Here is a 26,556-nt window from a genome sequence, read left to right as displayed (position 1 = left end):
AATAGTCACAACAAAATCTATTAACTACTTCTCATAATAGTCAAGCTTAATGTCACAAAGATGAGAATGTTATGATGGATAAGTATGGTCTTAAACAAATTGAATATGAACATAAAATACATGTAAAAGCACCAATAAGGAGAGGTAATAATATTATATGGAAAATAATCAAATTATTGAAGGTAACAAAAAAACAAAGAAAATAGTTATAGTCAAAACATCATAAATTGTGATATGGTTGTAGCATAAAAGCAGAAATCGTGACTTGTTGCAGAGTTGTTTTTAGTTTCTGTCATACAGAGATTTTACATGTCTATTATAGGGAGAGTGGAAGTTATGTTCTTGAGTCTTGTGTAAGTAAGGGGTGGGGTTGTGCTTTTCTTTGTAGCAACATTACTGTGTTTTCGTTTTAGGGGTCACATCTTGTGCTCCAGTCCTAGCTCTTTTAATAAATAAAAAATGATTTGGCTTCTAAAAAAAATCCTGTAAGCTTTTGACGAAAAATCTTTCTTCTTTTGAAAAATAAAGGTAGATTGCTTACACCCTTCAACTTAGATTCCTAAGCAATCAGCTTACAAAACTTTTTGAAAAATTACATACGAAAAAATTCGTTAAAATTTCATAGAATTACGTGAATTACAATTTCATACCAAAAAGTTAAGTGGTAGAAACATATTCTAGAATATAGATGTTTCTCCTGCATGCTTGCCAATTAAGTTAACAATTTACAAGTCTATGACATCATTGGGGGTGAAAAGGCCTATAATAGCTACTAATAACAATTTACAACTTCCACTCTCCCTATAATAGACATGTAAATTCTCTTTTCAGAGTAAAAGAAAGAAATCCACTTTGATGAGTCAGCAATTGGATAAACTTCACACAAGATTATTCAGATATAGTCTTGGACTAAAGAATGAATGAATGCCATTGCTTCTGATATACCAAGGACACCGTAGTAGTGTGTGTCTTCTAGTTCTACAGATGTTCAAACCTGTTCAAGTATCTCAAACTAAATTTCCCTCTAATTTTGGTGGACCATGATGATGTTGATATGTCTAATTGCTTCACCCCACTTAATGATAACTAGTGCATACACCATTAGCCACTAATAACGATTCCTCTACCAAAAAGAGAAATATACCCCACATTTACAAACAGTTTTGAATATTTATTATATCAAGGACCGTCAAAGCAGAATAAATCTATCATATCAAAGGAAAGGAAAGTAAACAAGAATATCATGCTACAAATTTAATCAAATCATAATAGTGGAAACTTTACTCATTTTATTAGAGAAGCACAGAGACTATGCTTAATGGACTGTGCACAGTTAAATTTATCATACTAGAAGGACCAAGGATTTCCCTCCAAATAATAATCACTATAAATCTATCCCACTTTCTATTTGTATATAGATATACAGAAAGATTGCAAACAAGTCAAAGCAATCTTCAATGAAGGAATTGAAGAAGATTTGGCTTGTAAAGACTACTTCAAAACGTGTGAAATCAGCTACTGATCTTCTAAGTATGTATCAAGTCCCTTTCTAATCTACCAACAACTAATATACACATAACAAAAATAAATACTATCCGTCCACAGAACTATTCAAAGCAAGAGAAATTGTCTGGTGCCATCACAAGTTGCTTCTTTTTCCTTGGTCCAGTCACTGTGTTCTTAATTAGGGGAAGCAAACAATGCCACTGAGATGCTTGCTAGATTCTTACCAATCAGCTTTGACTTAGGTTTCTTCGATGGGGCTTTTGGAGTATCAATTTCCTCAAACCCACCAGCTCCCTCTATATCAAACGGTTTAGGAATAGCAAAATTTTTCTTCTTTGGAGTGCTATACTCAAAATGCATCCTCCTAGCAACCTCAGCCTGCAATAGCAAACTCCAACACTTCAAAAATAAGAAAAACCAAAAGAATTTGAAACAAAAATTCAGAACAAAAATGAACCGCACTGAACCATATTACTCCAAAACTTACCGCTTCTCTAACAGTTTTTGAGACTCGAACAAGTTGCTTCAAATCTTCATGATCGACACCACACAACACCCTTATCTACAATTAATCCAAAAAATAAATAAAAAATGCATGAATTTCAGATTACTCATTACAAAATTAGAAACAAAATTAGGAATAGAAATCCAGGGTTACTAAAAAAAATCAACTTGAAATCGGCATACTCACCAGAACATCAAGAGGAAGGGCCTCAAGGCGAGACCTTTCAGAGTCAAATGTGAATTTCTTGCTACACATTCTCTTCAATGAATTCACCGGTGAATTGGAGTTGAGAGAAGAAGCTTCACTGTGTAATAACACAACCCTTTTCCTTCCAAGTGTTGTTGTATAACTATAACCCTCAAACCCTAACGCCATATTCAAATTCTGAAAATCTCACACACGGAAACTTAACAGAGATAACAACCTTTTTCCCTTATCTGTAAAATACCAAACAAAAAACGGAATTTGTACGGAATAGGTCAAACAATGGTCCGAATATTCTGAAAAAATAAAAAGGAAAATGGGAAAAATTCAAAAGATTCCGTAACAGAACACCTAGAAGAAGAATAGAGATGAAATGAGACACGTAACTAACCTGGGTTTGTAGTTTGTTTGTTTTGCGATAGTGAGTTTCTATTTGTGATGGTTGGGTGAGCCAAAAATCGAAATGGAATTGGTGATGAACAAGGGCAACTACCGAACGGTTGAAGAATTTGGTAACAGAAGGGATGAAATAACCATATATATATATATTAATTACCCGAAACACATGTACTACAGAGCCCATATCACTTGTGTATCCGCATTTTTATTGAATTAAAGTTAATATTTTGTGTGATTTTTATTGTATAAACTAATATTTTTAATAATGCAAATATTAGTTTAAGGTAAAATATTTTTTTTTAATTTAATACATTTTTATCATGTTATTGATTTTTGTTGTGTTAAATTTAATATATTGTATCAATTTTTTTATTGTACATTGTAACTACACAATAATAAAACTACTTAGTAAAATAAATTATTAAAAATTAATTACTAAATTGCAATGCACACTTGAATGTTTTAAATAGGAATAAAAGGAATATATTTTTATCATCATTTGTAATAAAAATTGTAAATAAATAATATAATTATATGTATATATTTTTTCAAACTCAATAAATTTTATCACAAATATCATATCACTTTTCAAAAATTATTTCTCTATTATTAATTTTTTATTTCATTATTTAATTCTTGGTACTTCTTTTTCTTGAAAATCACCAAAAATTATAAAGATAATATTTATACACATTTCTTCTTAGTCCTCCTCGGCGCTCTTGCAATAGGATTTTGTGTTGTCCATCTTTGTGTCACCAAAGTGTTTCTCTATCGTCGTCATTTCATCACATTGCCCCAAAACTTGCTTCAAATGTAACGTAGAACATTTGTTGTGGCTTCGTTCATAAAAGAGATGAAAAATATAAGTATTTATTGTGTTTCGAAGAAAGTGAACGATTTACATAAAATGAATACATTCATGAACCATTTATAAAACATAGGTTGTTACATGAGCAAATAAAAATGTATGTTTTTAGGATAAAATAGTCCTTATAAAAATGGAGACCAAAAGATAGTTAACAAAAGAGGTATTCCATTTAACTTGCTCCAATGTATAGTATTTGTTGTGGCTTTGTTTATAAAAAAAATAAAAATATTGATAGTTATTGTGTTTTAAAGAAAGGAAGAAAATGAACGGTCTACATATAAAGTAAGTGTTTCCCTAAAAAATTTATATAATATGGGTGGTTATATGAATTGGAAAAAAATATATAAGTTTTGAAGGGTAAAATAGTTTTTATAAAAATAGTGACCAAAAAATGATTAGCAAAAGAGGTATTTTCTTTATTTGTTGGTATAGATAAACCCATCAATACCATATAAAAAAGATTTTTTATATATATTGTTAATTATTCTCTCCCTTTTTTATGCTATTAAATAAATTTAGCAGTAAATAGGCGTTTGAGAAAATTATGGAAAGTTCGAACGAAATATCGAAGGTTACTTTTTCTCAATCTATCTGCAAGATGGCTGGCGGTTAAAAAATAGAGAGAGGGAAAAAACAAAAACAAAAACTAGCCGTTAGAAGGGGACACGTGGCGGTGTGGCAGAGGATGGGAAGTAAGTGGGTCAATGACGTGGTGCTTGGTCGGCTGTGTCGGTTGTTTTCGGAGCGAGTTCCGTGTACGTAAGTGCGTGGGTGTATCGTGGACCGTCACCGCAGTGGATCACAGACTCTGTGGGAAACATCAAACAAGTGTGTGATGGCTTGATGGACGGTGAAAAGTGGGTAACCGAACATGAGAGTGGGTGGAGCCCACTGGAAAAACCCATCTTTTTTTAAGTTCGTGGTTTGACGGAGTTTATTATGCGGCTGGCGGCTGTTGCTGTTTTGTGCTTTTGGTTGGTTGCACGATTTTTGCCATCATCATAAATCCAACACTTGGGGGCTTTTATGTCTTTTCATTCTCTTGTGTTTTTCTCAACCACGGTCTCTGTTTGGTCAAAGGACTCAAACAGAACCATTTGTTCTTTCTTGGTGTAATGATAAGCAAAGGTAAAGTGTTAAATGGGGGAGGAACTAGGAAGTCTAGTGTGAAAGAACAAGGAACATGCATTAGATTAGCCACATTTAACGAGAACATTTTTTTTTAATCACATGATCCATGCAAATTTATTGACTTCAATAAAAAATGTAGGAGAACATCAAAGAAGACTTCCAAATTTTGAAGAGATCTTCTATTAAAAAAATTGATATTGTCAAGTGTGGTGATTCCACCTTTTATTCATTTAAAATATCCCCTATACTGTACAATAAAAAAGAACATTGTATTCATAAAATTTATTAAATGACTAAGATCTCATACAATGACAATTAATGTCACTAGGAAATATATTATCGTGGGAGTTTTGGAAGAATTTAATTTCTTCTTACTCGATTTACTTGAATCCAAACGTGACTAGAATAAAATCTAATAATTTGGGTTAAATTGCTTTTTTTTCTTAATTTATTTAGTAGGTTTAATTTAATTTTTTTATTTGTTTAAAAGGTTTAATTATGTCTCTTATTTTTTAAGATAGAGTGTGTGATATAATTGTATGGTAGAGATCATGATAACTATCATAATATCAAAAATAATAATGACAATAATAATAATAATAATAATAATAATAATAATAATAATGTCGGTGTGATAATCTAACCATAGTGATAATAATAATTACAAAGCTGATAAAAATGTCAATAGTGGCAACACTAGAGCTCTAAGATATGTAGGTTAACTTGCCTCACATAAGCCTGCAAGTATATGGCTTGTGCTTGCAAAATAAATGGTCCTCATTTTATGAGACCTGCATATCATCGTGTAGCCTGCAAATTAACAGGCTGACCCGCAATCCAAAAAAACAAAGTGAAAAAAGAGTCAAATTTGCGCAATTAATCACAAAACTTTCTAAAGTAGTTATTGAATAATTTCTTATGAAGAAAATATAGTTGGTCTATCATTTTGTCTCCAAGCAATAAATGAGTACAATGAATCTGATTATACTAAATAACCTTAGTTAACTAGAAAATTTTGTCTCACAAGGAAAAAACAAATAAAGTTGTGCCTTTATTAGCTTTATTCAAAAGCTATTTTTATTGAACTAAATCTGAAAATTATCGAATCTATTGTCATTTAGTTTTTGTAATCTACATTACTTGACGAGGAATATTAAAAAATTGATCACTAAAATTAACTTACTAAAAAAGCTTGCAAGTAGCACGGAAAGCAAAAATTTTATTTATTTATGAAGTAAGCAGCAACGGGGGCGTCGCTTCCGGTTCCCGGTCTGCGAAATGGAAAGGAAAATGAATTAATTGTACGGAATGAATAGATTAGATTACAGTGGATAATGAGAATTGAATGAAGAGAAGAGGCGGAGAGTGTTGTCGTCGGGGAACCATCGGGTGACCTAAGAGAAGAGAGAAGCAGAAGTTGAATTTGGACGTTGCCGTTGGTTACATTGGATTCGGATTCAAGCACCTCTTCTTCTCCCATCGTTTCTGCTACTGGCACAACCTCGCTGCTAGAGATGGAAGCTTTAATTATAAGCGCCCAAAAAAACGAACTTTGTTATTTTTAACATCAACTTTAATTATAAAAAAAAGTATAATCAAAACTAAATCAATGTTTATGTGAAACAAAATTGATTTATAACTTCTTACTATAATGAAAAAAACATAGCTTTTGTTACTAAGAAAACAATATAAAATTTTAATTTAATCTGGAAAGTATTTTAATAAATCATTAATGGATTTGGATCATGTAAGTGGGCTAGGAGTAGGAATTCAATCCATTTAATTCATCCATGTACAAATCAATTAATCAATCCAACTATAAAAATAAAAAAATCGTTGAAAATTGAAATGCGTCGCCATTTGTTGTTATATAATGATTCATCCAACATATTTTGTAGCTCATTAGATCAAATAAATCAAAACATAATTGGTTGAACACAAGTTTTTATAGTTTAACTTTTACCCATCCATTATAATTTAATTTAAATGTATTGTCCATTTGACGAGGACGAGCCCTGGTGCAGCGGTAAAGTTGTGCCCTGGTGTAAACAATGACTATTTTTTTCAAGCATTTCTTATGCATGTTCCAAATCACATTGCATTGTGATGATTATCATAGGCTATAATATGCAAACTGCTTTTGAGTTGAATAACTGGATTATAGACTTACAACAATTAACACCAGGGTTTTCTTGGACAAGAAGCTATGGGATCAGAAAAAATGGTACTGAGAGCTTCTCAAATACGAATCATTCTTAAAACTTGAATACAAGGGAAGATCAAGGGCCCTCTCAGCAACTCTTCGATCTTCATGAATTTTAGCTACCAAGCTTTCAAGGGATGGAAAATTGGCTTGTTATGCACAATGCCCAATTTTAGTGAAACTTGAAAAGTATATGAAGGACAGTACAAGGATGACGAGGAGAAAAATAGTAGAAGCGAATATACACATTCAACTATACCTCGGGACGTATGTAACCAACTATAACAAGCCGCAGTTCTTCTCCATAGAAATCTTCGTTGAAGTCATGAAGTAACCATGGTTCCTACAACAAAAAGGCATAGATAATACAAAAATTCACAGGCAAGTAGTTATATCTGGAGGTGTACAGTAAAACACTTACTATAGTCTTCTCTTTGTTGTTGAAATAAGGATTCCAACCAACGCTCATCACCATTTTAAAAACACCTCTGGCTGACAATCCAGCCCAACCAAAATAAACTCCCGCAGGATGCTCTGAAAGGAGATCTGAATAGCCCTTTGTTGATAAATTTGCTGGAAGAAAATAGCGTACAAATTACTATTAATATAATCATAGATCACAGATTGTTTAAGACAGTATAATAGACCAAAAATTGTTCAAGAAATAAGTTGACACAAACCTATAGGGATCCCAAGTACCTTCGAGTCACGACCAAATCCCTTAACGACAGGACCAACAATATACCAAGGATCTAGGGGCAAAGTTCCCTCCACCCCTGCAAAAATTTAAAATACTAGTTCAAATATAAATGACATACAATAAAAGAAACACAACACATACAAAAAGGACTATCTTAAAGTATTTGGGGTATACAATCTTCAAATGGAGGCAGACCCCACTTTTCAAGTCGCAAATCAAGTAGGGAATTGATCACCTCATCTGCTGCAGTATAGAGATGCAACTGTTTTGGAAGTGATGGTACAGCAACTACTTCCATTTCAGCAGTCTTACCTGCAGTAACCCCAGGTCTGAAGTAGCCAGGTATACATGATTTTAGAAACAAGATATAGAGGAAAAGGAAGTATCCAGTAGACATAGAGAGAAAAAAGTCTATGATTAAAATCACTACCAAGTCTACCATTCACTTTTAGAAACCTTGTAGGAACTAAGCAAGCAATCTTCACCTATTGTACAGAGCTATGATATTTACAACATAGTGGACCATAATGGAAGGGGAGGGTTCAACCAAAATGTAGTACGAGTCAAACAGTGCTTATTTTGTGTATCATGTTCATGTCAAAGAAACATATAACATGACAGTGCTAGACAAATCCTTTGAAATTAATATTGTAAACTAAATTCTGAAGCCTAGTTCAAAGTATCAAAAGAGTTTCATGGGATATGGACACAGTTCTAGAAAGTGGTGACAAGCCAAGACCTATATCAATTGAAAGTGAGGAGATATCATAAATTAAATTTAAATCATAATAAGAGAGAAAATGGTAATTCAATCTGAACACACATGCACAAAGGAATATTATGGGGGAACTTTGTTGAGAGGAAAGAAAATATTATATGGATTCTCTCAAATTTCTATCACAAGACACTAAATCTCTCTTCATCAATCACATAAGGTGTGTTTGATATACATTGAGGGACGGTACAAGCAATTGAGCAAAGCAACACAGTAGGAGTTACAATACAGCTTCTTTTTTTTTTTTTTTTTTTTCTGTCCATGCTTGAATCTAATTTTGGAGGTGAAGCAGGGAATTGCAATGGGTGTGATTCCAATTGGGTTGGGCTTGCTAATTGTTCTCCATTGGAATTAATGGGGTTTGGCCAAACTGATGAGTATTTTTTTACCTTTTTAAGTAGTGTGGTACTGGGACAAAAAAGTCTCATATTCCTGCGACGGCAACTCCCTCCGGCAGGACCTTGCCGTGCGCTTCAGGTCTTCAAAATTCAGTAACGCTTCTCACTCACCTTTTTATTCTTCTTCTTGACTTCTTGTCATTGTTGAAGGCGTCGAAGGTAGCCTGAGGTTTGAGAAGTGTGGTAGGTGTTGCCGTGCTGCACAAGGTTATCAGATCAGGGGAAAGGGGACAAGGGTGTCACCCTGATCCGGAATAATTATTTATTCTTAAATATAAAAAATTATACTATTTCGAAATAGGTGTTTTGTAATGGGTTTTTGAATTATTTATTCCTATTTGCGAAATAGAAATAAGTAATTCGAAAAATCATTTCATAATATTTATTTCAAAATATAACTTTTATATTCTAAAATAATTATCTTGAAATATAATATTCTTTCAAAATGTCCATTCTAAAATAGGGCGAAAGGGTGTTCACAGTGGCGAAAGAGTGTTTGTTGACGGTGGAGGAGGTGGGGAAGAAGTCGGTGCCGGTAACAGGATATTTGTATCCATTCAGGTCTTTTGAGGTGTGCAAGAAGCAAAATAGAGGGTGCAGAAAGTAAAATAAAATAGAATCAACATCACACATGAGCAAATGGTGAATTTAGTTTTTGGAATTTATATTTTATTATCATTTTATTATTAGAAACTAAGAAAAATTTAAATACGTTTTATTTTTTAAAAATTAGAGTTTCTATGAGGTACCTAAAATTAATCTTTTTTTTTCTTGTCATTCTGGTCCCTTGTCCAAGAACTTAAGTGATGATAATAGCATAAGTTTAAGAAAAAAAATATTAATTTCAGCAACTTAAATGAAATCTTATAAAATTTGAGAAATTTATTTAAATTTTTCTTAGTTTCAAAAGACTAAAATGACAGTGAAATATAAAATTAGAAACTAAATTGACCATTTAATTGTTAATAGCAAATGTAAGTTTGATGGTGTTTCTTCACGGATTAGAGTTGAATGTAAAAATGTGAGACTCATACTAATTTTAAAATTTTTTATTTTAAATATATTCAGGTGTAAATCAACCAAACACAGGTAAGGAAATATTTTAATATTATTTATATACTTTTTTCCCCTGGTTGAAAGCGAGATACATAAAAAGAAATCTGTGTTCTTTTAACAGAGGCAACGGACGTATTTATTTTATTCCTTTTATACGATCGAACATAGATAGCGATCGGATACATATAAAGCATGAAGAAGTTTTTGTTTCTCCTTATTGTACATTTATTCAATTAGACTTTTATATATATATATATATATATATATATATATATATATATATATATTGGATTGCTGACACGACTCAATTCACTTTGCCGTTCACACACACCCATTGGCCCACAAAGATAGTGTTACAGTTGATATTAGGATTGATCTCAAGGAATTGGCGTTCCTGAAGAATGAACCTTTGAGTGATGGTGAAGCAAGTTTCACCTTCTTCTACGCCATGGATTATGCTACATACTGGGTCTGCAACTGCAAAATTTATATAATAATTATTAGATTAGATTGTAGTTTATTATTATTATTATCATTATATAATCTATTATAGTCTCATCATCGTACTGTTGCGTTAATTCTAAAATCTCACTTCTCTACAGACTAGCTCCACAATCACTAAATGATAAGGTTTGATTGAATTTGAATTTGAAAATTTTAAATAAGATCTCAAATTTAAGTTTGAATCTTATAGATAAAAAAAATGCTATTATGAATAATTGATCAATCAGATTTTTTTTATATTTTGCATGTTATGATAAAAAAAAAACTATTGAAATTAGATCATAACTATTTATTGCCCCACAACAAAGTACATTATATAAAAGCTATAGACAAGTTTTGCCAATAGCACTTGGGAATCACTCAATATATATATATATATATTACTGACTAATTAAAAATGCAATTGCACATACCGGTTGGTGTTGGTCGACTTTCAGCTATAAACATGGTAATGAGAAGAAATGATAAAATCAGAGCAAAGCTGATGCTACTAAACTTCATCATTCTTCCTCTTTAAATCCCCTTACGTATCTCTACCGTTAGTGTTGTGATTTTAGGCAGTGAACTTTTAGTTTATATAGGAAAAACCAAAGCTGCATAGGGACAACTAGTTTTCGAGGTATGTCATTGTGTTTTAAGATTAAAGCCGGCTATACCTTAATATTAGTTTCCTAGGCAAGTCATTAGATTTTAAAATGTTAATTTCTAGGCTGCAACATGTATATTATGTTGGATATTAGTGGCCTATTGATGGGTACGTTTTTGCAATGCATGCTGTTTGTGGCAGGCTGTAGCCGCTCTCACAAAAGTCACAACCATATATTCTTCACATTGGCTGTGAAATGTAAGTGAGAGTGTTAATTTGGAGGTGAAATTTTTTGGTTGATAAGCAATTAATCTTCGGGGAGGTGGTGCTTCCAATGCAATAGACCAAAACTTTTCTTCCTCCTTATCCTGCAAAACGAGATATACTAGTGAAGATGGATGGCATACCACTTGATTTTGAAATATTTTATGAAGGAAATAATATCAACACCAATTCATAAATTCAATTTGGTCAAATAGTATTATAATAAAATATTTTATTTTAATTTTGAACAATATTTGATGAAACATGACTAATTAAGTGTGTGTTTAGTTAAACTCACTTTCAAAAATAAAAAAGAGCATTCTATAGTAGTTTTTTTTCACCGCCAGTAACCTTAAGTGTAACTATTTCGCAACCATGTCCTATTTTAAATATAAAATTACTCATTCATCATAAATAATATTGTTATTGTTTTCGTAAAAAAAAAATCTAATTTATATCTATTTGCAAACATGTCTCCCACGGTGGGAAAACATTTTATATCCATTTGATTAACTCAATTTAGGGTGCCCCCTGTGATGCACTAAGAAGTTTGTTTTAAGAATGTGATGGACCTTAGTAGGTTTTTTTGTGAAAACCTAATGGACCTGCAAGACAACGAGGCTTGGAAGATGTCAGAGATCCAATGGACGCCACGACAATTGTTCATCATTATGGAAAATATCGAGCCAATGGTTCATCTGCTTACAAGTAGAAGGAGTAAAATTGAAAAAAATGGTAATTAATTTTTAGGAAGGATCAGATTTGTGGATCTTATACCATTATAATCATTAATTATAAACTGATTATACTTAACTGTAGGATATCTGTACCTAGAGTTTAATTACATGCAGTCTATTTGGTTTATGAATATATAGGAATAAGAAGGAAAAGCCCAAAAGATGGGTGATGCATATTGTGCATGACTGCATGTATGCATATTGTGGATACAAGAATTCCAAATTAGGAAATTAGCAAAATAGGTTTCCGGTTAAGGTAAAAACTAATCGAATTTCTGAACAATGGTTTTATCTAATTACTCTTTCGTCAACATTTGTCTATATCCAGAGGTACAAAAGTTGAGGAAATAGAATTGGTAATTTGGTGATGGATATAGGTTGAATCTACATGTTATATTTAAGGATCAACCGAACGGTTTTTTCAACTTAAACGCCTTTCCAAGTGGCAAACCTCTGATTTCTACTGTCGTGCTGGTTATTGTATTAATTTGAGTATCATTTAACTGGTTATCTGTCTGCACTGTGATAACAAACATCAAGAGGTGTGGCTTGTGTATTTGCTGCAATAAAGCGTGCTCTAGTCTACAATTTGGAGGAAGATGAAGATGAGGTTTCGGATGCAGAATAATTTTCTATTTAATTTATTTTTCCTTTGTAACCATTTTTTGCTTCTGTTTTGGCCCGGGTTGAGGGGTTGTAATCATTTTCCATTTTCTTAATGGTCCTTGAACACCTTGTTGTAGAATGTTCATATCCCTTGTTAGTGTTCATTCTAACACATAATTAATTTAATTATTTTTCTTAAGATAAAAGTAAACTGTTCAGCCCAAAAAAGTAAAAAAGATGGAACAGGGTAAAAGATCGATAGTATTGGAGTTTAACCATAGTGATAATTTGACAATTGCTTGAGGTAATACTTTCATTTTGCTATAAATACTATTCTACATAAATTTTCACAACATTGTTTTATTATTGATGTATAAAAATGATCTCGGAGTAAAATTTCCCTTTTTATTATATTCCTATTCAAGTTTAATTGAGATTTTTTTTTCTTCATAGAAGGTACATAGGTCCACAATTGTCTTTTAATCTTAAACTTCGATTATTCTGTACCGAACATTGCCCCGAAGTAATTACAGAACTGGCCTAGCTGCTACTGCATTCTAGAAGCTGAGTCTACTCATGAACTGAAACTGTATTAGAATTAGCATTTTTTGTAAATTTTTATGTAGAGAATGTTTTCCCATTGTAATTTTTTTACAGTCACCAAAGTACAAATTGACATGAATCGTAAGATTGTTAATTTTTATAATCACTTCAAAAATAGTATTATGATAATTTTAATTAGTTAATATTGCAAAATCTTTACACGTAATGAAAAGTAGACTCAATGTATTACCCCCCATTTAAAATGATTGTAATTTATTCAGTCAAATCTAGCATCCTTTTTAACTGAACGTGAAAATGAACATGATTTATTTACGCGCTGCCAAATCAAACACTGTCATTATGCAGAATTATACAGATGATGAAACAATCATAAACAAACAGAAGTACTGGAAACACATAGCAGTTCAAATTAATTATTATAACTATTATAATGCCACAGAGCAACTATAAAACAAACTTCAGTTGGGTTGAAAATCATCTAGCTAGCTTACTATACAGAATTGAATACAACCTGGTAAATGCTGTAAAGATCCTAGTAGCTAGCTCCTTGTGATTTCACTTGGAGCTTGCCAAGTTTAAGCAGCATTCCAACAACATGCTTCAGTTTAAAAACGAGCAAACCTTCGATCTTTACAACTTGGATGCAGGAAAACATCACAAGCAAAGCAGTTAAAGAAGAGATGTTGCAGAATGATATTCTTCTACAGACAGAGGTCTATGCACAACTGTTTATGGATCAAGGCACAGTGGAATCTTTAAGTTAAGTCTGCACCAAATAATTCAGTCCAGATTTCATATCCTTGCTCGTGCTATGAGATTTCAGCATGACACCAATTCTGAATGTCATGAAAGACTAAGAAACCTTGGATGCTATAACCAGAAAAATTATTGTTCAGATCACTAAATATCAGTAATGCCCCCCCAAGATCTCTATGGGTCATCCAGTTCAACGAGCTGTGCACGTCTCTCAGCAGCCTGTTTCCGAATAAAAATACCCCATCTTAAAGCAGCCTTCAGCTTGAGCCAGCCCACAACAGCTTTTCCCGAGGAACGGTTTGGTTCATCATCAAAATTGTAGCCCATGGGGTTTGCAGAAATGTATGTAGATGAACTAGGGTACCCATCATCCTGAGCATTAAGGGTAGGATGTGATTGGCCTCCCATGTTAAAAATACGGAGAAGATGCTGCATATCGTTATTTTCTAGCATCTCATTACTTCTAATACGAATTTCCTCCTCTGGGAAGTACTCTTCAGCTCCTCTGTAAGTAGGATTTGAAATGGTGAGAGGCTCAAAGCCATGCGTGGATGATTGTGGAGGACCAACAGTCCGCCCATTTTCATTTCTTGGAAGTTGGGTATGGTGTGAAACACTCATCAACTGGTTTTGCAGTGGAAATGCATTATCATCAAACTGAATGGAAGAATTAAGATTAGGATGTGGTTGCAAGGAGAATCTGGAAGCTGTCCCATCATGATAACCTGCAGACATTCATGTGTGGTCAGCAGTCAAAAAATTCTCATTGGCTCACCATTTTTTAAGATCGATTATAAGCAAGACAAGTCTACAAAGATTAATGTGGAATGTAAATAGCTCACTGCATTGTTCTGTGATGCTGTCATTCTCTTCTACTGTCAATCATCAAATTTGTTTAAATTGTTCACCATGTGAGGCACTAAAAATTTATTATATCTAAATCATGTCCTGCACGCTAAGTACCATTTGCTAACATTATTGGTTTAACCAGGGAAAGTTAAGGTAGGAGTATTCAAAAACCAATTCAATCTAACAAAAGTTGAAAAAATCAAACCTAACCTAAAACGAAGGTTTATTTATTTCCTCTATTAAAATAAAACTCATATCAAACCCAATAAACTAATCCAATCCAAATTACTTTTTATTGGATTGGATTTGAATTTAGTACTAAATTGATTGAATGATAAAGTAAAATAAATTCATGGGATTGGATTTAACGAATTTTCTCTTACAAATCCAATACTAAGAACAACATAAAAATCTGTCCACTTTGAGAGAACATTGGTTTTGAAGAGATCAATATTATGGGTACTGGGTGTATGAACAAAGTGAAGAAAAAAATATAGAAAAGAAAAACTGCAGGAAAAAAATAGAGGGGGGGGGGGGGGGATCAGAAAATAGTATAAACCAGAAATAACAGCAAGAACCTTTTGCTTTTGTTGCTAATAATTTTTTTAAATACGAAATATATACCTCCAACGGCTACTCCTGAATCCACTGAAGGCTGGCCAGGATGTAATGGAAGTGGCAAAGCTGGGATGGATATCTGCTGAAGTGAGTTTGAATATTCATGGGAAGTCATTGGAGCCTGAGGATGAGTGGTATCCAAAGTCTTATCCTCGTTGTCATTTATCAGAGACTTCCCATCATACTCAATAACATGCATCCAATTATCATATGCCTTCTTCACCAACGTGTCTACATAAACCTACAACAGAAATCGTTGGCAATTTCAGAAAATTCATTGTTTTTTCCCCCTATGGTTTTGAAGAACTTTTAACATCTTTGTAATCTCCACTTATTCTTTTATGGAAAAAAAATCCCCATCTTATCTTCTTAACACTTATAAGCCTATATTAAGTGGTAAAGCCAACTGCCAAGCTGATTTATTTAAACAAAGTTTCAGGAACAACAATAATTATAGATACCCTATGCCTGAGTATGAAGTTAAAGACTAGCAAAAATTTTCGGACCACTAGAAAGACTCCAAGAATAAAACAAAACTAAGCAAAAATATTGCAGCCAAGCACAGGACATTGTTATATTAATAACATTGGGAAGCCAATTATGTGTATAGTCTATTTTAGTTAGATGCTTTATACATCACTTGTGCAAATAACCAGATTGCACGGAAAAACAGAACTTTTATTATATGGCATAAGAAATCAGGTTAATCATATCATGGAAGAAACACAACGGTGTGGTCTGAATTCAACCACAAATGGAAAATTTTCTGCGATAGTGCTCTTACCTTTTGATTCTCGGAGAGAGAATCAGCTGAGTAATATTGGTCGTTGGCAATTAAGCCGCTTAATTCATAAATATTATTGAAAACAACACCCACATTTCTTGCATCATCAGGATAGTATACATAAAGTTTTCCACTGAGAACACAAGTCTTTGCATGCTCAACAAGAATATCCCACATCTTATTTGACATGCCGCTCCCAAGAATCTACAATAAGGAAGTATAGTTAACCAAATAAATCCTTTGACATATAAAATAATTTTACATCATCAATTCAAATACAAACCAAAAAGAATTGAACATTTGGTCAATTGACATTAAAATCCTAAATGGACAAAAATCTAGATTCTTACATTCCGCAATCTCTGAGGGTCTCTGACCACAAATCTTAAGAAGTCTTCAACCGTATATATTCCAGCTTTATTTAGCCTTTTGTGAAATGACCCATCCTTACCAATCTTCTCCAGTCTCCAGACCTCATCATTCAAGGCAGGCGGGTAGTGTTTCTTGTATACTATAATTCAATTGAAGTTTCATTACAACAATTCTCTAGAAAGATATAACAAATATAAGGAAGTTATGAACTTACATTCTCCACGATGATCCTTAACTGTGAAAGGTTCTGATTTGGCTTCACGGATACGCATTTCCTCACAACAACCTGAGGCAACTTTCAGCCCCAATCTAAACTTCCTACTCCTTATCCAGCTAGAGTTGTCTGTAAATGTAAGCTCACCAAGTGTACCTAAACCCTCCTTCAGTGTGACTTGCAGATCACCAGTTAGAAGAGGCCTTTTTCCTTCCCGCTCTTTCACAATATGACTATCAAACTGTTCTTCATCCCAATTATCATCATCCTCATTATTGAAATCTCCCTCTAGTACAATAACATCTAGCCTGACACATGACTCTGGCCCTGATGTGACAATATGGCCAGTATTTGCATCAATCAAAACAATATGTATGGATGTCCCTTGCTCACCCTCCACTTTCCCACCAGTAAAGAGGGGAAGGGATAGCCTGGTCTTGAAGTGCAATTGTAAAATTTTGCCATCAGGGCCTTCTATCCACTTTGGGGAAGACCTGAATTTTACATTGAGTATTAGAGAGACCAATTATAGATATTATAAACTCATGGCGATAAATAATATCAGATGAACCTAATACTAATCACAGAATAGATATGGGTCACTAAATTTTAGACTTTAAAATGTAACAGAATCTCCATTAGCATAATAGACCATCTGTCTAATTCCATCTTTCCAACCTCAAGCAAAGCAAGTTATTGCAGGATATAATCTTGCTAATTGCCATTAAACCATAAGCAGCAAAAGTGCAGGAGAACCATGCGTGATGTACATTCATCTGATTTAAACATTTTCTTTAACAAGAGGGAACAAAAAAAATACCTGCCAGTATTATTAAGCTTGGCAGGGCCTATTTTTGCCAAAGCACGCTCAACTTCTTCACTAACCTGTTCAGCAGCAAGCATAAAAATAAGAAATAAGATATGTCCTTGATCAAACATTATTCATGCAAAAGTAGCATGCATTCACTTTATTTATAAAGCTATTTCATTAAATTATATTTGACAACACTCAAACCTACACACTGCAACTTATTCCAGAAAGCCTCTGATGGGTGACCTAGGGCATAAGGCTCCCACCTAATGAGGCTTGGGATGGGTATAAGAAGCCTTACCCCCCCACAGCAGAGAAAGCTGTTTCTAGCATGTTAGAGGACGTTTCCTCTCATAGATGAGTAAATGGAAAAAATGAAATACATAAACTTCTACAGTTTTGAATCTGAGATTACTAATTTCCTACCCAATTCCATGTAAGCCTGAGATCAAGTCAAGGCCTACCAGCTTGAAGTACAGTAAATTTTAGCTACAGGCCAGCAACCAGAGGTTGTAGTTTATGTGGCTGATTAGGTGAGCAGTAGAATATGCAAGTGATAACTTCAGGTGCTATTGACCAATAAATAAACTAAAATTTTCACAAAATTAACAGATTAGCATATTAAGAATAAATACCACAATGAACTGAATTTTCTTACAACTCTGCGTAGAATAGGCTCCAGTGATGAGCAAAGTTTCTGCAGACTGTCCACCTTCAGGGCCTCAACAATTACACTGCAAAATAACATAAACAATGAATATAAGAAATTACTAGATATATAACCAAGTTTAAGACACCAAATTAAGCTTGAACATATAGAAACATAACTGCTTAAGTATGACACTAAGAAATAGCCAATCACGCCCCCACAGGGATTCCTTTCTTAGTTACATACTCATCTATTGAGATTTGAGACACAAACTCAGTTGAATTCACGTTCTTTCACACTTGACTAGTCAAAAACATTGCTGCGATTTTTTCCTTTTAAAAAAATTAAGCTAGCAATTAAAATGCGACAATTCTAACTTCTCTATCAACTTTTCTGCAAACTCACTACTTCTCTATCAATTTTCATGCAAACATTGTAGCCTAAACCTCAAGGTTTTAAAAAAAATCTGTTATTGCAATTTTGGCCGCAATATCAACAAGGTTTTTCAAGCGTCCGCCACCGCAATTACGGCATTTATCTGCAATTTCCCGCAACATCAATAAATGCGACGAAACCGCATCTGCGACCCATATTTAAAACCTTGCGCAAACCTAGCAACGAAGTAGGAACAAAACAATCCAAAAACGGAAGAACACAACGCAATTAGCATTTACCTAGCCAACGCAGGTCGTTTCCGATCAGGCTGACCTTCTTCGGCGGAAGCCAAATCCAAACCTCGCTTCTCTTGCGCCCTGCCGTGCATTGTTCCAATCACAAACCTGTTTGGTTCTCGAGAAAGCGAAAGAAAAAAAGAAAAAGGAAAAAAGCACGGTGGCGGCGGCGGCGGCGGCACACAAGGTGACTAAGTAGGTTTTCTCAGTCATGTAAGCTTCAACAGTTCATTTTCAGTTGACAGAAACCTAAACAAACATAAATAAGCGGCAAATAAAATACTAGTACTAAAATGGAAAATGTTATGATGCGAGTTAGTTAGCCCCACTTTTGCTTTCGCTTTTTTATGAGCCAGCCAAACCGCCGTGCATGGTTGTCGCCATGCATTCTGTGTTTGGTTTCATGTTTAGAATTGATTTTAAATTCATCTTTAAATGTTTTGAAATTAATATAATTTTTTTATCAGATTTAAAATTTTATACCAAATTTTATTTTATGATAAAAATATTATAACATAAATCATATATTTTATAATCAAATTTAAACAAAATCAATTTTATTTAATTTTATCAATGTATAATCCTAACAAATCTAAAAAAAAGGTGGGATGCGAAAGATCGGAAAAGTACGAAATGCGGGAAACTTCGAGGAAACGTCTCAGAATTTTGTTTTTGGGGGTCACAATGCTATTTTGCACTCTGACGCTTGTTTTGTCGCATGCCTCAAAACAAACGTGCCACTCCGAAAACTCCTTTTAATCTCTTTTCTTCTCGCTTTATTGGGCTTTCGTTCGGTGGGGAATCTTTCACGTTGTTTTTTGGATTCTTCCACGTGGCGAGCTTTGGTTGGTCGGTTCCTGACAGGTGGTTCAGTACGCAGCCGTCAGATCTTTCCGTAGTTCTGTTTTATTTACCTCGTCCTAGGTTTGGTTTCAGTTTTACGCTTTTACTAGGGACAATTATACTATAATAGTACTCATACACCCTTTATTCTTTATTCTTTATTCTTCTTTTTCTTTTCTTGGATTCTAAGATGGAAGATGCTCAACATCTACTCTAAATTAAGGAGATAAAAATATTCTGAACAAAAATGATCAAATATTAAGTGATGTGAGAGAAAAAAAATTTGCTTTGATAATTTAAGAAATTTATGAATTTGAACTCTATGAAATTTTGACATATTCACATTATCATGATGAATATTAGATGTATCATATTTTACTTAAAACATCAAAATTAAAATATATAATCAAAATATGAATCATTTAATCTATATTTAACTGTTCAGATTCAGAATTATAAGATTACTTGAATGGAAGTAAATCGAATTTCATAATTCATAGTAACCTAGACAAAAGATAAAACAACAACAATTAAGAACAAACCTCAAAGGGTATATAATCACTAAACTAACATGTGATGTGTGATAATAGAATCCTTTATTTTTATTCTTTCATTCTGTACGAGTTAAGAGATTCACAATATTGATGATTTATTAGAGGTAGATTTTGTCTTCATGTGTAGTAGAACAATTCATTCGTTGTTTGAGTGGATTATATTAACAGATACTTGTAAGAAAAACGTTCCAAAACTTACACAGTGAGAAAATGAGAATGATAGAGGTTTGTACGAATGATCATGCCTACCCGAGTGAAGATAATAATATTCCTTATATAAAGCTACTATAAGATATATCTCATAGTTGTGTGGGATCAACTTAATAATTGAGAACATGCAGCAGCCTGAGAATGCAAGATTTGGCCATGCATGCTTGTGTTGTGTGATCGTTGCTTAAATCTTTTAGAACACAGAGCGGGCATTGAAGGCGATGGGTGATAATTATACCGAACTCAAACACGCATAAAGTGTCAGAACACATTAAATTGTCAATTGGCTTTTATAGAAATGAAGAGAATTTGTTAACAGATATAGTAGGGTAGGGAGGATATATAACGATAAATAAGAGATGGTTACATGTGTATAATTCTTTTCTTTTTGTAAAAACTAATCCTCAAAGGACGGGTAAGCACGATTTTGAAAATAAGGATTTATATCCACTTCCAAAATTATTTTCTAAAAAGTTTTTTTTCTTTGCGAAGAATATATATATATATAAACCCAATATCTTATTTCAAATACATAATATAATGATAGACACTGGAATACAAGTTTGCCCTTATTTCAAATGCAAAATAAAATTTGCAAAGAAAAATTAATAAGTAAAAAGGAAGTTCAAACATTTTGTCAAATAGAAGCCATTAAAGCCCCTAGTGCTACAAAAGAAAACATCAATCTAAGCCAAAACATGAGACAGAACAAAGTCCCTTTGGAGTTGTTTCGAATTTTATGTTGTGAATGCTTTAGAACAAGAAAGAGGGACTCTGAGATTAATTATAAATTTTCGTCATCCTTCATCTATCCGCAACACCAAAACATGAGACAGAAGAATGCGTGTAAAAAATTCTATTTGACATTAACATTGATTTTAAATATAACTAACGTAGAATAAGATTTTATATATCAATTATACATATAATTGATGAACAAATGAAAAATGATTAACATCAATTTCTCAACTCAAGATGATGCCTCCGGTTATGGTATAAATAGGAGACATAAAAATGTCACTTAAAATAGTGTCTCTTACATCTTATATGACAAAAAAAAAAACTCATCATGTAAATTATTTTCATACTACACTATTTAAGTATTTTGTTTTTTATTTTTATCCATTTTTGTCAAAAAAATTGTAAAAAGACTTTCTGATTAGTAACAAATGGTTCCAAGTGGGCATAAACATATTCATTGAGTAGCTCTCTTGGTCCGTTCTTGCAAAATTAAAGACATTTTTTCCTTATATGGATATTTTCCTCTTAATGAGCAGTCATTTTTCTCTTCTCAAATTTACTATTGAGGTTCATTTAAACCTGCAATGGTTGTCAAAAGATCCTATCAAGCCCTTGCATAAGACGCAACTCACTTTTGAAAGAACCAAGCCTTATAAAGACAAATATTTTAATTTTGGTCAAATAACATCCTCGAAGTTTTATCAAATTTTCTGTTAAGTCACCATACTCTAGAAGCTTTCAACTAAATTCTTATTGTTTTCAAGCTTTTGCAACTAACCAGAAAGCCAACAGTAATTTGAACTTTTTAAATTTTGGGCGATAAGGCATTAAACATTTTTTGTTAAGGTTTTTTTCCTAGATTGGTATTTCTTGGTTAAGGTTTAAATGAAACCAACTGCAACTTACTATTAGGCTTATCAGAATAAATACATTACCTAACTCATCAAATTTAACATTACTACGGTAACGTGTTACATAAAATAAAGCTGATTAAAATCTTGTTTAGATAATATTTTATAAGTATTTATAAAAGAAGAAATAAGAGGGTAAAATACATTTAATCTTTTCCACAAGTTAAAATCAACCTTAACTTTTGAAGAAGTTAAATGAAAAAACTTCTATTTAGAATATGTTTGGATACAAACTAGAAGTCCTTTTTGAGAGCTTATCTATTAAAAAAAAGCTTTATATTTTCAGTAGAAAAACTCTTAAAATCACTAATGGATTTATCCAAACAGGCCTTAAGTTAAGTGGATAATAAGTTGATTTCAGCTTACACAAGAAGCTCAATTCATTTTATCTTATCTTCTATTATATACATAAATTTATCTAAACAAAACCCAAGAGATCTTGATTCATTATAACTCTCCATATAAAGATGAATCATAGCGCCCCAAAAGAAACTGAAAGCCTTCTCAGAAACTAACATTTGAAACAATAAAAAGAGAAAAGAAATGAAAAACTAATAATTAAAATATGTGAATGAAGTAAATGTATAATACACAATAGATTACCGATTAACCAAAAGAAAAGGAGAAAAATTAGGTGTTTCTTCCATAACTCTTGAATCCCCAAAATGGAAAGTCAGGAATAGCCCTGAAGAAGAAACTCCTGTCATGGACATTAGGAACCAGTTAGGTAACCAACTAGATGAAACACGTCCAAATCCTGCAATATGAAAGCATGAGTTTTCACTTCTAGGAAGCCAAATTACTGCACTTAAAAAGCACCTCCACAAAAACACACTTCATTGTAGACTTGGAATGTTCTGAAGATGCAAGATGCTTAGCTTCCATTACTTCTTGCCCTGCTTCTTTCCTTTCTTCTTATCTCTCTTACTTGATGGCCTTGGCCGAGACCTCTGTTTTGCAACCTTCTTGAAAGATTTCTTGTTACTTATAGGTACCCCTTGCCTTTTATCAGACACAACAGAAGGAGGGATCACTGCTGCCTCCTTCCTCTCACTAGGATAACTACCGTCCTCAGGGTTGATCTCACTTGTTACAACAGTGACTTTCAGATCATCATTCTCGTATGTCTTTGTTTCTTTAATCAATAGAAGGTAAATTCAATCACCAAATGAGTCACAAGCCAAATGCACAAAGGAAATCAATCACACATCACATTTTAAAATTCCACTAAATAGCCTCGGATTCAAAACATAAAGTAAACAAACTTCGGACAGGTTTTACTAAAGCCTTTCAATAGCGTGTTTGGATTAGCTTCATGCTGATAATCAAATAATTTGAATTTCTCAAGATGAAGGCGTGAAGGTACTGCAACAAATAGTTAGTTCTACTTTTACATTCATAGTATCGCCATGATTTTGTGGGATAAAATTGATTCTTGTAAGTTATCCAAACACACTACAAGTCTAGAAGTTACTTATGTCCCAGTAAATCTTAAGCACAACACGAATCCATGGCTTAGGTCCTGTTTGGATAAAGTTCTCTCATTAAGCTTATGTATAACCTAATTTGTAGAAACTCTCTCATTTAGCTTCTCCAAGAAAGCTGATTTTGACTCATGTATAAACTAATCTTAGCTGCTTATTAGAAAAGCTAAATTCATTTACATTCTTATCAATAATTGAAAAAAAAAAACAATGCAACTTAGAGGAATATTCCAATTGACAGAGCCAAAGAGTTAAGAAAATGTACCAGCAATAGATTCAACTTGCTCCTCGGTTTCTTCTTGGTCCCCATCAATTTCATCAGGTGGTGGCACGCCTCCATTAAGAACATGTTCTCTTTCCAACTTCCTCTGCAAAATAAGTCCAATAAAAACAGATAGCAAAACTAAACAAAATAAAATAAAAATCCAAATTTCTAGAAACCCTAATAACATGATAGCAAAGGGAGAGTACCCTTTTGCGTTCCTCGGTGCGTTTGCGGCGCAGAGCCTCGTTCTGTTGCTTCTGGGCTTCCTTTCTTCTCTTCTTCTTGCGCTTGTGAAAGCCGGTGACGTAGTCAGTGAGATCTTTCTCGTTGAAAGTGATGCCCAGAGCTTTGTTCTTCAGAGCCCTCTTCTTCAGGTGCGCTCCTTTGCGCTGTTGTTGCACTGCCTCCACTTCCATCCCGCAATCAACCAAAACCTAGATTACACAACTCCTTTTCTTTTCATTGCTACACATGTTTGTGATTTATTATTATTGTTTTAAACAAGGTAACTTTTTATATTTAAGGAATAAGGATGTCTTTTTTTCAAGCCACTATTTATTTTATTAGTATAATTAAAATAAAATAAAAAATCACGTGAATAGTAGTATAAGATATAGAGAATTCAATTTTTTTATTACTTTAATATATTTAAAATAAATAAAGATAATTTTTATCTTTAATATTTTTAATTATCACTTTCATCTTTGTTTTTAAATTGAATTTCAATATATTTTAGAAAAAATATCAATAGTTAAAAATAACCTTATAACTAAATATAATTTGTTTATCATAAATCTAAAATATAACTCATGCATTTAAAATATTTGTTTATAACTAATTTTAATTATAATGTAATCCATAAATGCAAAGATGTTTTTATAATAAATTTTAATGATAATATAACTTATATATTAACAAAAGAAAATTATATGGACTAAGTACATTGAAAAAGTTGTTTAGAGACTAGAGTAGAACTTACAAAAACTTTAGGGACAAAAATATAATTAATCCAATAGTTTATAATATTTCAGAAAAAAATATATTATAAGCTTTTACAAAAATAAATCATGTCATGAAAAATCAAAAATAAAATATTTAAATTTGTATAATTTATATATTTTGGTACTTTATAAAAATATTTTATTTATTTTTTTATCATCAATATTATAAAAAATAAAATAATAAGATTAGTATCAAGTTATTTTCTTTTTTTTTCTTTATTTAAAAAATAAATTATCTTATGGGGAATTTTTTTTATTACACATACAAATAAAAGAAAATCCTTGTGAGAGCAATGGCCCTTGCAAAATTATACATGCATCGCCAATGATCATTGTGCATGAAATACTTGAATATTATTTAATCTTGATTGTCTCAATAAAATAATTAATTAAAATTTAAAGAATCATTTATATTTAATTGCATAGGACAAAAAGAACGATTAAAGATAAAATTCAAATTAAATGACGAATATAAATTATTATTTTTTTATATTTCGAGTGGTATGTTTTTTAATTGTTTTGGATTGGGGGTAGAATAGATCCATGTATGATGTATCACACAGCCACTTATGACACGGCACAATCTATTTTCTATTCAATGCATCACCTCAACTTGTGACTCTTGTAAAATGCTAACACGTAATACTCCCTCAGGAGTACACACATCAATTTTTTGTTCCTTACTCCCGAGAGTGGCAGAAAAAACAATGCATAACAAATTGTTATACCTCTAAAAAAACAAATTGCTTTAATGCAGAAACAAGAAGAAAGAAGAGAAGGAGGAGAAAAAGAAGAAGAATGAATAAATTGCAAAAAAAGAGTAGAGAATAAATGAAAGAAGAGTAATACCCTATGCAACACGTAACACGTAAGTAATACCCTAAACAATTCATTAGTCGAAATTTCTTCCCTTTAATTTTTCTCACTTTTTTTTAACTTAATACTTATTGTAGTATTGGAAGGAAGAAAGGTTCATGAGAAGATTGAAGATTGGAAAAGCCAAGAAGAGCAAGAAGAAATCGCCAACTTAAAGACTTCTCGAAAGAGAAAAAGCGATTACGAAGCATCAGTCTTTGAGTGACACGAAAAAAGTAATTCCTAATATAGAATTCCTTCTCCTAGTACTCCTTTTCTCAACTTTTTCTTTATAATTTTTATTTTTTATCAACTTTAATTTAGTGATAAGAATTTTAATCAAATAATTAAAGGTTAATTGACAAGTTGATCATGCATGTGGCTGTGGTCTAAGATGTACATTACTATTAAATTTCTTGTGAGAGTAAAGGACGTGAAAGATAGAAACGTGACATTATTAAGAGTGATAACAAAATAGTTTCTAAACTGGAAAAGAATATTTTTTTTCCAAGTAAATTAGTAGGATACAAAAAACAATTACGTATAAGTTGTTTTAATTGAAGTAACTTATAAAAATAAGTAAAAATTTACTATTGAACTCATGTGCCAAACATAATTATTTTGTTTATCCTAACTTATAAGTAATAAAGCTAGCTTGTAAGTTATTAAACAAACATAGGTTTGTATTTTAATCTACACTATAGTAAATATAATTACTACATTAAAAATAATAATTTATTGTAAATGTTGATGGCATAAATTAAAATAATAATTAATTATAATTTTGTATATTATAATCTTAGTTAAAATAGAAATTAATTACAATTTTTTTATTCCCCAGAAAAATCAATCCAAAAATAACTTTTGCCACAATACTTAATACTTATTATTGAAAAGATCATTCTCGGAGAGAGTATGAATATTTGAAAAAAATTAGCTAAAAAATATCGTTTATATGTTAA

The 26,556-nt window shown here is 32.3% G+C and overlaps 4 protein-coding genes and 1 long non-coding RNA gene across 7 annotated transcripts; all 5 read right to left on the bottom strand.

Annotated features, from left to right (window-relative positions):
• Positions 1 to 1,253: 1,253 nt before the first annotated feature.
• LOC114423125 (F-box protein At1g61340-like) lies at positions 1,254 to 2,741 on the bottom strand. The gene is made up of 4 exons (XM_028389749.1): positions 2,607 to 2,741; positions 2,198 to 2,448; positions 1,994 to 2,068; positions 1,254 to 1,884 (listed from the first exon to the last, which is right to left on the bottom strand). The coding sequence occupies exons 2-4, from the start codon at positions 2,384 to 2,386 to the stop codon at positions 1,681 to 1,683; spliced, it is 468 nt and encodes a 155-aa protein (XP_028245550.1). The 5' UTR covers positions 2,387 to 2,448; positions 2,607 to 2,741; the 3' UTR covers positions 1,254 to 1,680.
• A 2,503-nt stretch (positions 2,742 to 5,244) lies between these two features.
• Positions 5,245 to 8,942, bottom strand: LOC114424555 (bifunctional riboflavin kinase/FMN phosphatase-like). 3 transcript variants are annotated; one of them, XR_003669019.1, is made up of 9 exons: positions 8,681 to 8,942; positions 7,691 to 7,845; positions 7,497 to 7,592; positions 7,238 to 7,389; positions 7,076 to 7,159; positions 6,784 to 6,966; positions 6,008 to 6,134; positions 5,797 to 5,884; positions 5,245 to 5,438 (listed from the first exon to the last, which is right to left on the bottom strand). XR_003669019.1 is itself a non-coding variant. In XM_028391412.1 (6 exons), the coding sequence occupies exons 2-6, from the start codon at positions 7,812 to 7,814 to the stop codon at positions 6,826 to 6,828; spliced, it is 597 nt and encodes a 198-aa protein (XP_028247213.1). In that variant the 5' UTR covers positions 7,815 to 7,845; positions 8,681 to 8,942; the 3' UTR covers positions 6,659 to 6,825. The 3 variants fall into 3 exon arrangements, 1 of the variants encoding a protein (XP_028247213.1); XR_003669020.1 differs by having other exon boundaries at positions 5,797 to 6,134; positions 7,691 to 7,828; XM_028391412.1 differs by lacking the exons at positions 5,245 to 5,438; positions 5,797 to 5,884; positions 6,008 to 6,134 and having other exon boundaries at positions 6,659 to 6,966.
• A 1,075-nt stretch (positions 8,943 to 10,017) lies between these two features.
• On the bottom strand, positions 10,018 to 11,278 carry LOC114421779. Its single transcript, XR_003668577.1, has 2 exons — positions 10,663 to 11,278; positions 10,018 to 10,222 (listed from the first exon to the last, which is right to left on the bottom strand). It is a non-coding gene; the product is annotated as an uncharacterized LOC114421779 (long non-coding RNA).
• A 2,112-nt stretch (positions 11,279 to 13,390) lies between these two features.
• LOC114421310 (calmodulin-binding protein 60 B-like) lies at positions 13,391 to 19,125 on the bottom strand. The gene is made up of 9 exons (XM_028387180.1): positions 19,060 to 19,125; positions 18,734 to 18,979; positions 18,069 to 18,144; positions 17,420 to 17,484; positions 16,600 to 17,093; positions 16,364 to 16,524; positions 16,014 to 16,217; positions 15,236 to 15,470; positions 13,391 to 14,487 (listed from the first exon to the last, which is right to left on the bottom strand). Exons 2-9 carry the CDS (start codon positions 18,820 to 18,822, stop codon positions 13,937 to 13,939), a joined length of 1,875 nt encoding a protein of 624 aa, XP_028242981.1. The 5' UTR covers positions 18,823 to 18,979; positions 19,060 to 19,125; the 3' UTR covers positions 13,391 to 13,936.
• Positions 19,126 to 22,520: 3,395 nt separating this feature from the next.
• On the bottom strand, positions 22,521 to 24,225 carry LOC114421309 (ribosomal RNA-processing protein 17-like). Its single transcript, XM_028387179.1, has 3 exons — positions 23,945 to 24,225; positions 23,739 to 23,841; positions 22,521 to 23,124 (listed from the first exon to the last, which is right to left on the bottom strand). Exons 1-3 carry the CDS (start codon positions 24,152 to 24,154, stop codon positions 22,874 to 22,876), a joined length of 564 nt encoding a protein of 187 aa, XP_028242980.1. The 5' UTR covers positions 24,155 to 24,225; the 3' UTR covers positions 22,521 to 22,873.
• Between the last annotated feature and the right edge of the window lie 2,331 nt (positions 24,226 to 26,556).

Source organism: Glycine soja, chromosome 8 (genome assembly GCF_004193775.1).
Source record: "Glycine soja cultivar W05 chromosome 8, ASM419377v2, whole genome shotgun sequence".
Classification (NCBI taxonomy): Eukaryota; Viridiplantae; Streptophyta; class Magnoliopsida; order Fabales; family Fabaceae; genus Glycine; species Glycine soja.
Note: the sequence above shows the minus strand (reverse complement) of the source record. Positions and strands in the feature narration are given on the sequence as shown.

Excerpts from the sequence above, each read along its gene's own strand:
- LOC114423125 (XM_028389749.1), bottom strand. The coding sequence starts at position 2,386 with ATGGCGTTAGGGTTTGAGGGTTATAGTTATACAACAACACTTGGAAGG. Across the intron at positions 2,069-2,197 it reads CCCTTCCTCTTGATGTTCTG|ATAAGGGTGTTGTGTGGTGT; the intron begins GTGAGTATGCCG and ends GATTAATTGTAG. Across the intron at positions 1,885-1,993 it reads CAAAAACTGTTAGAGAAGCG|GCTGAGGTTGCTAGGAGGAT; the intron begins GTAAGTTTTGGA and ends TTGCTATTGCAG.
- LOC114424555 (XM_028391412.1), bottom strand. The coding sequence starts at position 7,814 with ATGGAAGTAGTTGCTGTACCATCACTTCCAAAACAGTTGCATCTCTAT. Across the intron at positions 7,593-7,690 it reads TCTGCCTCCATTTGAAGATT|GGGTGGAGGGAACTTTGCCC; the intron begins GTATACCCCAAA and ends AAATTTTTGCAG. Across the intron at positions 7,160-7,237 it reads ACAACAAAGAGAAGACTATA|GAACCATGGTTACTTCATGA; the intron begins GTAAGTGTTTTA and ends TTTTTGTTGTAG.
- LOC114421310 (XM_028387180.1), bottom strand. The coding sequence starts at position 18,822 with ATGCACGGCAGGGCGCAAGAGAAGCGAGGTTTGGATTTGGCTTCCGCC. Across the intron at positions 17,485-18,068 it reads AGCCTATTCTACGCAGAGTT|GTTAGTGAAGAAGTTGAGCG; the intron begins GTAAGAAAATTC and ends GCTGCTGAACAG. Across the intron at positions 15,471-16,013 it reads CTCTCTCCGAGAATCAAAAG|GTTTATGTAGACACGTTGGT; the intron begins GTAAGAGCACTA and ends TTTCTGTTGTAG.
- LOC114421309 (XM_028387179.1), bottom strand. The coding sequence starts at position 24,154 with ATGGAAGTGGAGGCAGTGCAACAACAGCGCAAAGGAGCGCACCTGAAG. Across the intron at positions 23,842-23,944 it reads GCACCGAGGAACGCAAAAGG|AGGAAGTTGGAAAGAGAACA; the intron begins GTACTCTCCCTT and ends CTTATTTTGCAG. Across the intron at positions 23,125-23,738 it reads GCAAGTTGAATCTATTGCTG|AAACAAAGACATACGAGAAT; the intron begins GTACATTTTCTT and ends TATTGATTAAAG.